We start from the raw sequence: 15,081 nt of genomic DNA on the forward strand, positions 1-15,081 counted from the left end.
AGACGCCATTGCTGGAGACCAAGCAAACACTGGGACAAGTGTTCAGTCAGAAACTGTCCAGGTCTCAATGAACAGATGTAGAGAGACCGGATAGATGCTACTCGATCGATTTTAAACGTTAGATAACGAATTTTCTTATATTTACAGGCCGCAACTACATGTAGGGCTAAAATTATCTGAAAATGGCATTTTTCAAGTTGCCCCCGAAGGTTAATGGAGTGGGCAGTTCTTAAGTTCCGCTCACTTTTTTGGTAGAGCTACTTCATGACATCATACCACCTGGATACTGATAAATTTCATATCTTCTATCTACTCAAAGAGCATTGCAAGCATACATAGATCTGTGATTTTTCCGAAAAATTTAATGAGCAGTCAAATTTCAGATGGCTATAGTAGCTCAGGGAAATAGATATAAAAATCAATACTTGTGAGGAATTGAGGTCCTAGCAGACCTTCTTCAAATATTGCCTGAGATGGGGTGGGTACGATAAAATAATGCTGTGGAGCTCCTGCAAAGTAACACAAAAATCTACTGAAAAATCAGCTATTTTATGGTAAAAAAAATAATTGCCCGCTGTAGGCCGTACAGGCGGGCGATGACTGAAATATTTATACCTGTAATACAGGACCCCTAGGGGGTCAAATAGCAATAGTCTGATGGGAAACTTCAAACATCACACCTTAGCACATTTTCAAGATTTTGCTTGGTCCTCTCGCGAATACGTTCTTAAAAATTAATAGGCGTTGAGAATTTTAGAAATGCTGAGATAATTTCATTGCCTCATTTTACATAATTAACTGGGACAGATGCTGTCTGGACAATCATCCCACAAAATGTCCCAGGACAGACTGACTCAAATGTACATATATAGGCCTACAATGGCAGAATGGAAACATACTTTGGAGAGGATGTACATGTAGCCAGTAAAGTTGATGACATTTTAATCTTGAACATAATTTCATTCTTTCACATTTACTTGCAGTCCAGTCTTAGCAATGGCCAATGTCAATGACCATACATTTTTATACGCCCACATTGAAAAGTAGTCGTACATTGTCCTCGCCCCCATCTGTTGATCCGTTGGGCGGTCCGGCGTCCGCTCTAGAGGCTAAAGTTAAAATCTGATTAACTTTAAATTGATACAAAATGTTTAAGGTCATGAGACGAAGAAGTCTATTCATTTTCAGTGATTTTCAATAATTACTGCCAGAGTTATGGCCCTTGATCACTTCAAAAAATTTTGTGGATGCTCTCTAGAGGCTAAAGTTAATATCTGATTGACTTTAAATTTATACACAGTTTTTGAGGTCATGAGACGAAGAATCCTAAAGATTTCCGATAATTAACTGCCAAAGTTATGACCCTTGATCACTTTGAAAAATCTTGAGACACTCTATATATAGAGGCTAAAGTTATCATCCGATTGACTTCAGATTGATACACAGAGTTTAAGGTCTTGAGACGAACAAGTATATTGATTTTCAATGAATTTTGATAATTTGAACAGCTAATTCCATGATATTAAATGTTTCGTATACTAAACGTTAGCATGGGGCAGAACTTTATAAAAACCAAACAAATTCTAATGGTTTTCTGATAATTACATGTAGTTAATGAGTTGTTACTCTTAATCAGATTTTAGTGTATTATAAATGTTTCATTACAGAAAAAAGTAAATATATGTGATAACTCTTGCTGACTGTCCGGACGATTTAGCGTATGTTTCGTTGTTTGGCAACCTTTCTTTTCCTTATCAGTTATTTGTAAAGTCAGCTTTCTTTTTAAAGGTCATCTATACAATTAGGTACATGTACATGTCCTTGAATAGAATTTGCCTATTGATTTCACCTTTAGAAATATTTTATCATTAGATAGATTGATAGCTTTAATACAAGTAGGTTATGTAATATCTATATGGGTTAAAGAATATAATAACTAGATCTAGTTTGTTGTTAGCTTGTAAACTATGTATGATCATTTTACTCATGAGGGCAGACGACTAGCTTTATGATTTGATATATATCAGAATAAAAAAGTAAATGTGGTTGATTGTTTTAACTGGACATTTGATGATATTATGGATCAACTTTATCAGTTTTGTTGAATTTGTCAATTGGACTTTGCATTTTATCCTGACCTTTACTTTATTTAAACTGATGAGGATCTGTTTCATTCATACACTGATACACTGTCAAATTACAAATGTGTAAACAATACATTATTTTAGTGGATTTATATAATGAATTGTATGTCCTTTGTGACGTCATTTAAGGATGTTATTTTTGGCTCGCTGTATACTTTAATGTTAAATGGAGCATGAATAATACTACATGTTTATTTTTGAGGTCATGTTATATTTAGTTGAGGTTGATAATAGCCACGAACAAAGAGACAGAGTGAAAAATGAAGGCAGACACAATTATTGCCAATTTCTTCATAAGTTTGATAATCTGTAGGCTATACTTGTTTTATAATGTTTGTTAATTGTGTACCAGAATATGTAATGTATGTATTTTGTACTTTTATTATTGTTTTTGATGATGATAGAATTCTCCATACACAATGACAAGATAGACTACATGTTACTTTTGTCAAATCCATAAAATAACCTTCTTGTGTCATTGCTCATTTAAACGTTCAATTCCAAGTTTCTGTACATGTCACAGATTTATAACTCAATGTGATGAGATCAAAACAATACCTGGTAACTCAAACACGGTGTCCTTCTGCTCATTCTGTCGGTATTTAGTTTTAATACAATAAGTGTAATAAACTATATGTATATACATACTCATGGGAAACAGCTGCTAATTTATTTGGGTGACGTTTCGAAGAGTATTCTCTCAACGTTATCAAGATAATACAGTAATTCATAATGTTGAGAAAATACTCTTTGAAACGTCGTCCATATAAAGTATGTTATAGTTTATTGCTCTATCCAGTATATCTAAGATTACAATAAGTGTAATTGGCTGTAACTCATTTGGTTTAAAATTTTACTAATTACTTGATTGAGTAAGCCTCCATATATGCATCCTTTTCAGACATGCACTGTACTTGCTTTTGAAACATACCAGTACTTCAGCTTTTGAGAAATGCAGGCCTACTTCAATTTTTTTTTATAGAAATCCAAATCCTTCACATTATATCTCAAAAATAAAAATCATGTACTATTTTAATGTAAAAACTGTTGTTATTGTGGAATCAGTGAAGAATGAGTTGGCTTGTACAAAAATAGACAGAAAAGCTATTACTGGTACTAATTTATTTATCTAAGAACATATTTAAAGATGGCATCCAATTGAAAACAATGTGAACTTGTCCATAACTGAAGTTGAAATTCATCGATTTGAGTAATCTTGGGACCGAAATATCTTGGATTCTATATTTAAAAGTTGTTCAAACATGGTTAGGCTCTGAAATAATACATGAATAACAGTATATTGTTCTTTTTTCAGTGACTAAATGATTGTGGTGACAGTTAAACGTAAAAACAGTATGCCGGAAACCGGCGCTGGGAGCTGGCTCGTAGTATTAGCAGCATTTTTCTCCCAGTTTATAATATGTGGTATCACCTATAGTCTTGGAGTATTCCATGTGGTTTTCAGGGATCACTTCTCGGCCACACATTTTGATGCATCATGGACCGGATCAATTCTGCTGTACGTCACAGCTTTGTCAAGTAAGTAGCATTCATTCGATCATATTCTAGGATATATACATGTTGGGGGGGACCATTGAGTATTGGCATCCTCTCATCTAGGAGTATATAAACAACCCCAACAAACAGAGAGAGACAGAACACTAAGCAGAAAGAAGGATGACCCTACTCCTTGTCATGCATAGTTAACAGTCCTTATGAGATATAGTGCACCTATAAGACTAATTAATCGGAGATAGCATATAATCATAGATTACATCACTTGTAATGTTATTTCAGGTATTATGTTACGTTTTGTAACAAGTTATTGGGGATGCCGTGTAAGTGTTATGTTAGGTGGTATCCTGGCGGCGACAGGACTTGGTCTCGGTATGGTGGTAACAGAACTCTATCAAGTGTATCTTACATATGGATTGCTTACAGGTAACTTTTATAGATACTCTGGAGTCATATTCAGATCATTGGCAGAGTCATATAATCAATGCACCAATTTTAATCCTTAACAAATGAAAAGGCTACATATTCTTGGAATATTTTTAGTAAAAGTTTTGGTGAATAAGGTCCCTAAGCTTCACCATATTAACACTTCAATCGAATTATAAAACAAGACCCTTATACAGATTCACTTCTAAACTGATGTTGCATTTTGGTGCTTTGTCCACTGTTTCTCAAAGTTGTGCGTGTGTGTGAATGCACACATCTTTTGCAAATAGTGCACAAATGAAATTCATTTAAGGCCATATGAAAAACAATTAGCTCTCACATAATACATGTACATGTACCTCTTTAAAGCAACAGAATATACTTGAAGTAAATCACAGTGTCTCCCCAAAATTTTAATTCTATTTATCTTATGAATTTAGGCATTGGTTTTGGACTGGCTTGCTCTCCATCGATAGTAGCAGTTGAAAAATGTTTTGTGGCTGGCAGAGTTAGTGCCCTTAGTGTTGTGGTTGGTGGGATAGGTGCTGGAATCATAACATTCCCTGTCATAATCCGATTTTTATTAGAACAGTATGCATGGAAAGGGACCATGTTGATTCTAGCTGGAGTGGCTCTTAATTTGTGTGTTTGTGGAGCCCTCATGAAGTCTAATCCTGACGACAAGGAAGTTCGTCTGCTACCTCTACTATCCTGTCTACCTCTACGTCATCCATTATTTCACGGCATGTGCATCGCTAATCTTTTCTGGAGTTTTGGATCCACTGTTATTTATATGTATCTGCCATCATATGCCATGGCAAAAGGAACAGATTTTGAAAGTGCCATTTTCCTAATTTCGTGTATAGGAATGGCTAGTTTCACCAGTAGAATGATTTTTGCATTCATGGGACATAACTCTACACTAGACTCAATAACTTCTATTATATGTCCGATTGGTATCGGGGTGGTTATCACTGGAATATTTCCATTGTTGTTTAAAGATTTTGCTGGTCAGCTCGGATATACGTTATTATTTGGATTCTATACAGGATTTTGGACTACGTTTTTATCGCAAGTATCACGAGAGTTATTAGGACCGGAATATATTGCCCTGGGTAACGGATATCTGTCGTTTATGATAGCTTTAGGTTCACTGGCAGCTGGTCCTGCCACAGGTAAATCACTTACATTATTTATATTGTACTTGTACTTTGAAAAGTGTTGCCTATGTGAACTTTCTAAATCTTATTTTGGTAAGAAGACAATACCTTTATCTTATAGACAGTATTCAGTCATTAGATCATTAATACTTTGTTTCATCTGAAGAAAGTTCTCACTGTAAATTATTTTTAGTGCAGTGGTGGGATTTAATGTACAGTAAAGATTTGGTCAAAATTATGCCTTTAATTGATTTTGTATTACATGTGCGGACAGAAGGCCTGTCTTCATTGCTATCAGTACATGTCCGGCATATACCGGCGGGTGACATATATATATTGGCTGCTGTATATATATAGATTTGTATGTCACTGAACAATTAACAAATGGTCAAAACATTCAGGTTCATTTTGACTGAAATTTATTTTTTATTGACCTAGACTGATAACCATATGTTTATGTTTATTTTGTAGCTATGTTAGTACAAGAAGAGAATGAGTTTAAATATGCATTTTATTTAGCTGGTAAGTCATTAAAAAATAGAACAAACATCAGTGTATCATTATAGTCCTACTAATAACCTGAAAATATGAGTGCAGGTTATTTTATAGGTGGGGAGGTTGGATGGTCTAGTGGTTTAACGTGTGTGCATAAAATCACAAGGTCTATCATTGAGTCATTAAATGGGTGGTTTCAAATCCCTACTTGAATGTGACAAGGAGTAAGGTCATCTGTCCAACATCGTGGGTTTTCTCTGGGTCCTGGTTTCCACCCACTGCTAAAGACTCCAACCCGCAAGTGAATTATTGAAAGTAAAAAAATCAAACCATATTTTAGTTCCAAAATGACCTAGTTTGTGTTGAGTAGATGTTAAACTCTCTCCTCTCTCTCTCTCTCGACTGCATATAGTATATATATTTCCTGTACATGCTTATCACATCTTTTTTTTGGGGGGGGGGGGGGCTGTTTAACATTACAGTAAGAAGTAGATATACATATTGCAAACGCTTTCTAAGTTGTTATTCGAAATAAAAAAACTAAGGGCGGAAATGTCCTGCTATCTAACTAAAAAGGTTATCATCTGGTATAAGTGCACTTGTGAGAATATATCAACCACAGCTTACCTTGTACATGTGAAATTTAAAGCATGTGGTTATTGAAAATCAATATTACCTCAATATCAACAGAGTTATGGCCCTTGATCACCTCAAAAAAATATGTAGTGTTTGAGGTTATGAGACGAAGAAGACTGTTGATTTTCAGTGATTTCCGATAATTACTGCCAGAGTTATGGCCCTTGATCACTTTGAAAAATTTTGTGGATGCTGTAGAGGCTAAAGTTAATATCCGATTGACTTTAAATTTATACACAGTGTATATAAGGTCATGAAATGAAGAAGCCTATTCATTTTCAGCGATTTTCGATAATTTCTGACAGTGTTTTGGCCCTTGATCACTTTTGAGGTCATGAGACGAAGAATACTGTTGATTTTCAATGATTTCCGATAATTACTGTCAAAGTTATGGCCCTTGATAACTTTGGTAAATTTTTACGCAGTGTTTGAGGTCATGAGACTAAGAATCCTGTTGATTTTCAACGATTTCTGATAATTACTAATTACTGCCAAAGTTATGGCCCTTGTTCACTTTGAAAATTCTTGTGACGCTCTAGAGGCTAAAGTTATCATTGACTTCAAATTGATACACAGAGTTTAAGGTCTTGAGCCGAACACATATATTGATTTTCAATGAATTTTGATAACTTGAACAGCTAAATCCATGATATTAAATGTTTCGTATACCAAGCAATAGCATGGGGCAGAACTTTATAAAAACCAAACAAATTCAAATGATTTTCTGATAATTACTTACTGAGTTGTTACTCTTAATCAGATTTTAGTGTATTATAAATGTTTCATTACCGAAAAAAGTAAAAATATGCGACAACGTTTGTTGAGTGCCCGGATGATTTAGCTGCTGTGGCCGTATGTTTTGTTGCCTGGCAACCTATCTTCTATTTAGGAGTTATTTTATCATGGTTCTTTTTTTTTTCAGGAGCTTGTTTGTTATGGAGTTCTGTTATTATGGTTCTGTTTAAATTCAAAAAGTGTGGAGCTCTTGATAAACCCACGGCTCAAGATGTCAAAGTGCCATTAATTGCTGAAGAAGTAGTGCAAGCTCCTGAATCCGATGCATGTTCGGAGCATGGTGATACAGAGCATCGTGATGCAGAAAGGGAAAAGGAAAAATCTAACCTGCAGTGGTATGATGAAAATTTAATTGTGTAGGTGTTGTTTTTATCTTTTGTTTTCCTTTATTTTGTTGATTTACTTATTATTGTTTTTTTATTGCAAAGTACAAGTAGTCAACTATAGAAAATATATTTCTTCCATGCACCAACTTATTTTAGTTTTGAGTTCTTTTGTTTACACCTACATATCATGTATTTTCCTTTCTTTTGTTTTTTTTTGTTTCAAGTAAAGTATTGTTGTTTTTTATTAGTGGACTGAAATAATCTGATTAAAACACAGATCCTATTACGTTTTGGGTTTGTTTGGTTTTTTTTATTCAAAATTATGTTTTACTTATCTTCCTGCATAGATCTGAATTTTAATCAGGGGACTGAAAGCAACATTACCCCACATTTGAAAAACTGAATTTGCTCAATTCTTTACAAACGAAAAATTAGAAAAATACTTCCTTTCCATGCGGTAGATAGATAAAGATATTTGCTTTCCCTTATCACCATATGCTGTGTCACTAGAGTATATCCAGATTAACCTATATTAGTATCATTATATCATTAGCTTTTCTAACATCCACTTCTCTTTGCTTCACAGGGAGGCAGTGATCACCTCGGTATAATTCAACTAATCCAATTATACAAGAGAATACACAAGATGTTTTCTTACCGTTGTCATAGAAACAGTATTCCAGCAAGATTATCACCATGATGATAACAGATTGTTAATTCTAAACCAAATATAGGCTATTAGATTATGTCACTTATCATGGAAATATTGGTTGTTGGACTCTGTTGTTGCACATAATCTTTATTATTCTACTTTATAATTTTGGTGCCAATCTCTTTTTCTAGAGGCTTTGATCTGTTTCGTTAGGTTTTTCCACAGAACAGTTTCAAGTTTCTATTCAATGTAGCCAATCAGCAGCACTCTTACCAGCTTTCTATGTTCACAATGTTTCTAGGCACAAAGTTTTGGATCAAATTTAATACAACATTCCGAATTTTACTGTTACTTCAAAAATATGTACACTTTTTAATAATAATATTCAAGAATGTTGATAAATATTTTGGCTTAATTAACAATATGCAATATGTGTAGTGTCTACAAATGAAAATCTACTATCATGTAACTGCCCTTGTCAATTCCATGGATTGCTGTTGGAGGGTATGTTGTGTTGGCATCCAATACTTGTTAGAAATTGACTGGATTATCTTTATGTAGCTCGTACAATATACCGGTATTTTGAAAGTAGTTGGTAATGATAAGTTTACTACGCATGAGGTCGTGAACCCAGAGATTAAAAATTTAATATGAAAACAATGTGTGAACTGTGAATGCTTTAGATAAGTCTAAACAATAACATGCAGTTAGCATTTACAAATTTTACCAAGAAATAAATTCTTTTTAAACATGTCATATTCAAAACAGTAGAAAATTTAAACGGTGTGTAAAATAGAACATGTTATTTAGATTTTGAAATTTTCTTCAGGAATACATGTATGTCTCTTAGTGGTCTTGAAAACAAACTTGAAGATGAAACTTCATTGGCGTGAGAAGTGATTCCTGATTTATTAGAAGGGCATGTGTTGTTATAATTATACATGTAATAAGTATTAATTTCATTAATCATTTTTCGAAAACATGTTTTAGTTTTGATATTTAACAAACAAAGAGTTACACAAGAATGTCCTAACAGGAATCCAAAGTTAAATTTTGATGCTGGAGAAAAATTTATTTACAGTTTTTCACCAGTCCAACATTACTTTTGGACTTCTGCTAGGACAGCCAATTACTTTTGTGTAAAAAAAACTTGTATCCTAATATTCCTAGTCTGTAAAATAAACAACAGAATAGTAGATGATGACTGTACTTGAATTCACCGACTATTGTAAGCGAAACTGTATTTTAAGTTTATCTCAGTGAATTAGAAAATTCATGTTTATACATTAAATTTTATGATATTAATAATGTTTTAATTGTGGTTGATAGATTTTAATAGAAGTACAATCATGTATGATGTAATTATTGTTGATATAAGTACTTATTACCGGTACTTTATATGACTGACATATTATCATAATATATGTTGAATAATGGTAGTTTATGGGTAGACACAATGAAGTAAGCCTATTCACTATAACATTGTATAGTTTCAGTGACTACACCAGTTTTATAGTAGAACCTATATATATATATATATAATACACAGGGGATTCACTGTAACCCGGTTGAAACCATATTAATACCAGTCTTATACTGAAACTCACCTTACACAGTGAAGTGAATCATGCTATATTGAAATGGAATGAAACAGGGTTTATAGTCCTACTTTCTGCACCATCCAGGTTAATGATAGCTTCCCACTATATTGAAATCGTGGTTTTATATAATTGTGCAGTGATCCTATTAGGTCTTATCATATATTGAGGTCAGCCGTAGCAATCTTGTTGATCGTATCGAAACGTATCCGAACATATCGGAACGTAGCAGATGTGGACGCAATAGGGACAATCGTATCGTAATGCATCGCACGACAGTGGGATCATGGCATAATATAGAAGGCCATACACTATGCAGTGTGCTACGAAGGGAAATTTTTTGTCTACACAGCGATCTACTCTTATTTGAAATTCTGTCACAGCTTCTTTAACATGCACACTGACATGTACACTGGACCATGATTTTTCGTCCCATCTGAATGACGAGATGCTGTAACTTGAATGGAACTTTCTTGACCAACACTGGGATGGAACCTGATATTTGCTAGTTAGCAAGTCAGCATCTTTTTCATTGAGCCACCACAGTTTCCCATGTTATAGTGAGGTACAAATGCATGCTGTACATAATGAGAGGCTCACAATTCAAAATCAGTGACAAATTTATGAAAGGATTTATGTGATAGAACTAGAACTAAAATCTCTGTTAAACCTATATGATGCAGTATTGATGTGCGAATTTTATTTCTGAATATAAAAAGTTGTCTCCCTTGGAAAATATGCTTTGTACGTTGCTATTGGATATTAAAATAATTGTTTTTTTGATATGTACACAAATTATATATTTATGTTATTGTATTGTTATAAAGTGAATATGTGATTTTTAATTATTAACTTGTATATAAACAATTCAATGTTCTTATGTCATTTTTTTATTGGATATCTTTCTTCTTCCTTTTGTATACCGGTATACACTTAAAAACTTTTTATCTTCAAAATAATCTATTTTTTGTATATGACTGAAATTTGGGCTTGACATGACAAATTTATTTCTTGAGACTGCTGTTAAAATAATATTTTGAATTTGAACCTTGTGTTGTAGGGTTTTTTTCTGGTTACTTACCAAACTTGTTTCTTTGTGTGTTGCATTGTTGTCCTGCACTTTATATTAATATATTTGTAAAGAGGAACCCAGTTGAATTTCAGTTTAGGATATATTGGTGAAGACAAGGTCTATATCTGGGACAACATAAACTGTAGTATACTGTGACTGTATGATATACAAACTACTATCACAATGTTTTACTCATAAGAGTTTTTAATATATCAGATAATCGTGCATTTTATTTAAACATACATTATGCATGAGCTAAATCTGCCTATCGCAGGTCTTTCTTTAGGCCTGAAATGTTTTATAAATTATTAACTAGACATAATCAAATCTCAATGGCATTGGATACTCAAGATTTTAACTAGATTAGAATGGTTTGCCATTTAAAAATTTAATTTAAAAATGGGAAAGCGAGGCTAAGTCTCGAATATACCAGTGCCCTGGTCACCACTATGTGCACACATTTTGTGAAAACTACAAACAGTCAGAACTTGGCTCAGAATAAAGTAATTTGAATGAAATTTTCAATATACATTATCTATTTTTGAACTATTATAGCAAGAATGGTCAGCTCTTTATCTAAATCTTACATAATGTATCTTTAATTAATAATACCCTTCATTTTGTAAAGTTTGTGTTTTTGTTAGTGTTTTGTAAATATTTGTGCCAATTAAAAAATATCAATGCAATTTTCAATTATATCTATAATATGTATTTTACTGCCTGCAGGAGGCAGGGAACTGGACCAAGGGATTATAAAACTCTTTTTGACTCAAATAAAGAATTACTTAGTAACTTCCACGATATTAATGGACTGTAGCAATTCATCTAATCTGTTAGTCAGATCAGGGGGCAGGGAGTTGCCAGTAGACATGAGCCTTTAATTTAAAGGAGGCCATTTTCCTCTGATAGAGGCAAAGAATTGGTAAAGATTTTGGATGATTCGTATAATTATTAATACAGATAAAATATCAAAAATGTAACTGAAAACAGCTTATGTTATTTATAGCTCTACTTTTTTATTTTTGGTTACTTGCATGTATTAAACATTGATTATAAAAATGTTGAATGAGCTGTTTGAAATGGAGCCTACATTTTCCACCTGGCCTTGGTCAATTACAAGCTCAATATGGGTCTGGTTATTGTCAAATGGAAATTATTTATACTATTTGAAATATGGATAGCACCAGGGATCTTAATCAGCTGGTCTTTGTCTGCTTTTACTATAAACACAATTACTGGTAAGCAACTGAAATTTGAGTAAATCTTGAATTGAGTCCCCCAAAATATGTTTTATGGCCCTGGGTCCAGATTATTTTCATTTGATATTAGTAGTTATTTACCTTTGATTAAATATTGATAATTAAATAGTGTGTATGATGACACTTAACAATATTATAATCTTCTGGTTGATGATGATGGTTGAATGACCTCTTGTACATAGATAATACTAATTTTCCCACGATACAGTAGATGTACTAATTAATAGATTATAATGTCTGGACTTCGACACCTGAAATGTATTTATTAATATTATATCATCTGGACTTTGGTAATCACAATCACAATAGTGATTGATAGCCACACACATGACTAAGTCATTTGACCTATCTGGACACCTATGTGGATGACTCATCAAACATCTAGGGGGAGGATCCAGGTGGTCAGGACTTCCTCTTGCTCTGTCTCAATTTGGGGGTTCCGGGATCCGAAATTGTCGGAAATAGCATTTACAGAGTCCAATTCCTCCAACTTTTCTGGGGGAGATCACCCAGACCCCTGCACCATTGGCTTTGTGCCAAAGTGAATTGTCACTACAACACTTTAATATGGAGATGTGAAATTTCTTGACCTGTCCCTGCTGAGAGTCCTTGATTTGCTCCTGCTGATACAAAAAGCATTGGCAAACTGAATATTTTTGACAGAATCGTAATATTACAACCCACAGAACAGTCTTAATTAAAACAACAAAAGCAGTAATAGATGTATTGAAAACTGTAGACAGTCTTATTCACAATTGTCAGAAGTTAAAAATATCAAAACCATTCATTACGATTAATTAGGATAAATCCACTACTATATTAAAAATACATTATGCAAGAGCTAAATCTGCCTATTGCAAGTCTTTATTTCGGTTTCAGATGTTATAGAAATAATTAATTAGACCTTTATTTAGATGACAAGCTCAAAATCAACTCTGTAGACCCTTGGATGGCTTGGATACAGCTTGGATTTAAACAGTCATCCATTTAAAATTAAATCAAGAAATGGCCGACCAAGCTAACGTTTACTGTTAGTCACTGACGTCACCACCGGAAACTTGTTTTGAAAGGCCTACCAAGCGAGGGTACCATAGCCAATGAGAATGTTACTTGATAATCGAGAATATGTGGGTGGAGTTAGGAGCTATCATCTGTCAATCAAACGATCGACAATTCTCGTAGACGGTGCGGACACAGTTGATGCCTATTTCTTGTCCAAACTTTCAACAGTGACAACTCCGTTCAGAATAAAGTAATTGGACTGAAATTTTCAATATTTTCTTTTTTTATCATCTATTTTTGAATTATTATAGCAAGAATGGCCAACTCTTTATTAAATAAAGAGCTGGCAGTTCTCACTACAATAGTTAAAAACTAGATAATGTAAAGGGAATTTGCTGAAAATTGCAGTCAAATGATCCACTCTGAACCAAGATTTTAGCGATTGAATTTTCGGCCTAGCCTCAATATCATGCTAAAGTCAGTATGATAAAAAAACATAGTCTCATTATCCATTTCATGATTAAATTATGAATGGAAGTCGAACAGAGAATCGGAACCTAATCGAATAAAGACCGAAGGCTGGCGATGACATCGAGAGCTGATTATGGTCTAGATAAGTTAATTAATGTCTAATTAATAATTTAGATAACATTTCAGGCCTAAAGAAAGACCTGCAATAGGCAGATTTAGCTCTTGTATAATGTATGTTTAAACTCTTAACTAATGTATCTTTAAGCAAACTATATATAGGCCTACCTATGTATGTAACTATGTATATTTATATATATTTAATTTTGTCTTTTTCAATATACCATGTAATTATGTAAAGTAGCCTATTTGAGAAATAAATCGTAATGTAATATAATTACAGTATTTTTTTTTCTTTTATTCTATATATAGCAACTGGTAGTTCATATGATGTCCACTGAACACTAACTGGGTAATTTTCAGAGCAGGGGCTAAAAGTGTTTAGAGCCCTCTATCACATGGAGAGAGAAAGAGAGGGGGGTTTAATGTCTACTCAACGCAAACTATTTCATTTGGGGACCAACATATGGTTGCGCGTAGGGGTCCAACGAGGTTGGGCTCTCAACAATATAAATGGACTCTCAGATTCTTATCCTAATTACGTACATCTCAATCATATTGCTCAACCAGTCAAATATGCTATTAGTATAAAGTGGCCGAGCCCCAAAATTTCATGGTGGTGCTATTGGGCGTGGATTTAAGGGGGGACGTGTCCCCCCCTTAGAATTTTGATTGCCAGGACAGATTTTCAGGTTTATATCCACATGATGTTGAGCTTGTTTCTAGGTATCTGGAACTGAATCGGGACTTGGAACAAGAATTGCCATTCTTCAAGCACCAGTTTTAGGCCAAATCTATTTCACTTGTGCACGAAGGGTTCCTCATTATGTCACCTGATGTTCCCTTCTGTCGAAGCTCTTCTCATCTCACACTGCTGAAACCTGCTAGTTCCTGCTCAGCATGCGATTCTTCAGCACTCTGCGCCGTATCAAAACTTGGCTGCGCAACTCCATGACGCAAAACCCACTGAACCACTTGTTGGCGTGTGTGGTGCATAATGACCCCCTTCATGTCGCCAAAATATTCAAAGAGAACGTCCTGATCGTAGAACGAACGTCTTTGGACGATTCACTTAACTTCATGAACAATTTATATTTATGCAGCTTTGATGTAGGTAGTCAATTTTTCCATATTGTCATCATATTACCCCTTGTTCCAGCCTTCATCGAAATAACGCTGGTACAGCTGTAAATTGTTCGTAATTATTTATTTCGTTTGGTAATGAAATGTTCCAGGTTCCAGGATTCGTCCGTCCCCCCCCCCCCCCCAAAGTTATGACAAATCCACGATCTTGGTGGTGCCGCAAGGGATGGGTTTGGATTGGATTCGGGGAGAAAACTGGACCCCCACCTACACTACTACCTTGGTTCTTTAACGTCTGCTTCCGACTATAGTTCGACATAAGTGCCCCCC

At 34.2% G+C, this 15,081-nt stretch overlaps 1 protein-coding gene across 7 annotated transcripts in view; it reads left to right on the forward strand.

Annotated features, from left to right (window-relative positions):
• Positions 1-13,945, forward strand: part of LOC126819772 (monocarboxylate transporter 12) — a 29,034-nt gene extending 15,089 nt beyond the window's left edge. For 5 of the 7 annotated variants that reach the window (XM_050548028.2, XM_050548032.2, XM_050547991.2 and 2 more), the window contains 6 exons: positions 3,460-3,683; positions 3,942-4,085; positions 4,526-5,260; positions 5,717-5,767; positions 7,299-7,527; positions 8,979-13,945. In XM_050548028.2, the coding sequence (XP_050403985.1) occupies positions 3,467-3,683; positions 3,942-4,085; positions 4,526-5,260; positions 5,717-5,767; positions 7,299-7,527; positions 8,979-9,042 (1,440 nt within the window). In that variant the 5' untranslated portion in view covers positions 3,460-3,466 and the 3' untranslated portion in view covers positions 9,043-13,945. Of the gene's footprint in view, positions 1-2,375; positions 2,507-3,459; positions 3,684-3,941; positions 4,086-4,525; positions 5,261-5,716; positions 5,768-7,298; positions 7,528-8,083 lie in introns of those variants that run through there. The other 2 variants (XM_050548001.1, XM_050548037.2) reach the window with 2 other exon arrangements.
• The last annotated feature ends 1,136 nt before the right edge of the window (positions 13,946-15,081 follow it).

This window comes from Patella vulgata, chromosome 1 (genome assembly GCF_932274485.2).
Source record: "Patella vulgata chromosome 1, xgPatVulg1.2, whole genome shotgun sequence".
NCBI classification, from domain to species: domain Eukaryota; kingdom Metazoa; phylum Mollusca; class Gastropoda; family Patellidae; genus Patella; species Patella vulgata.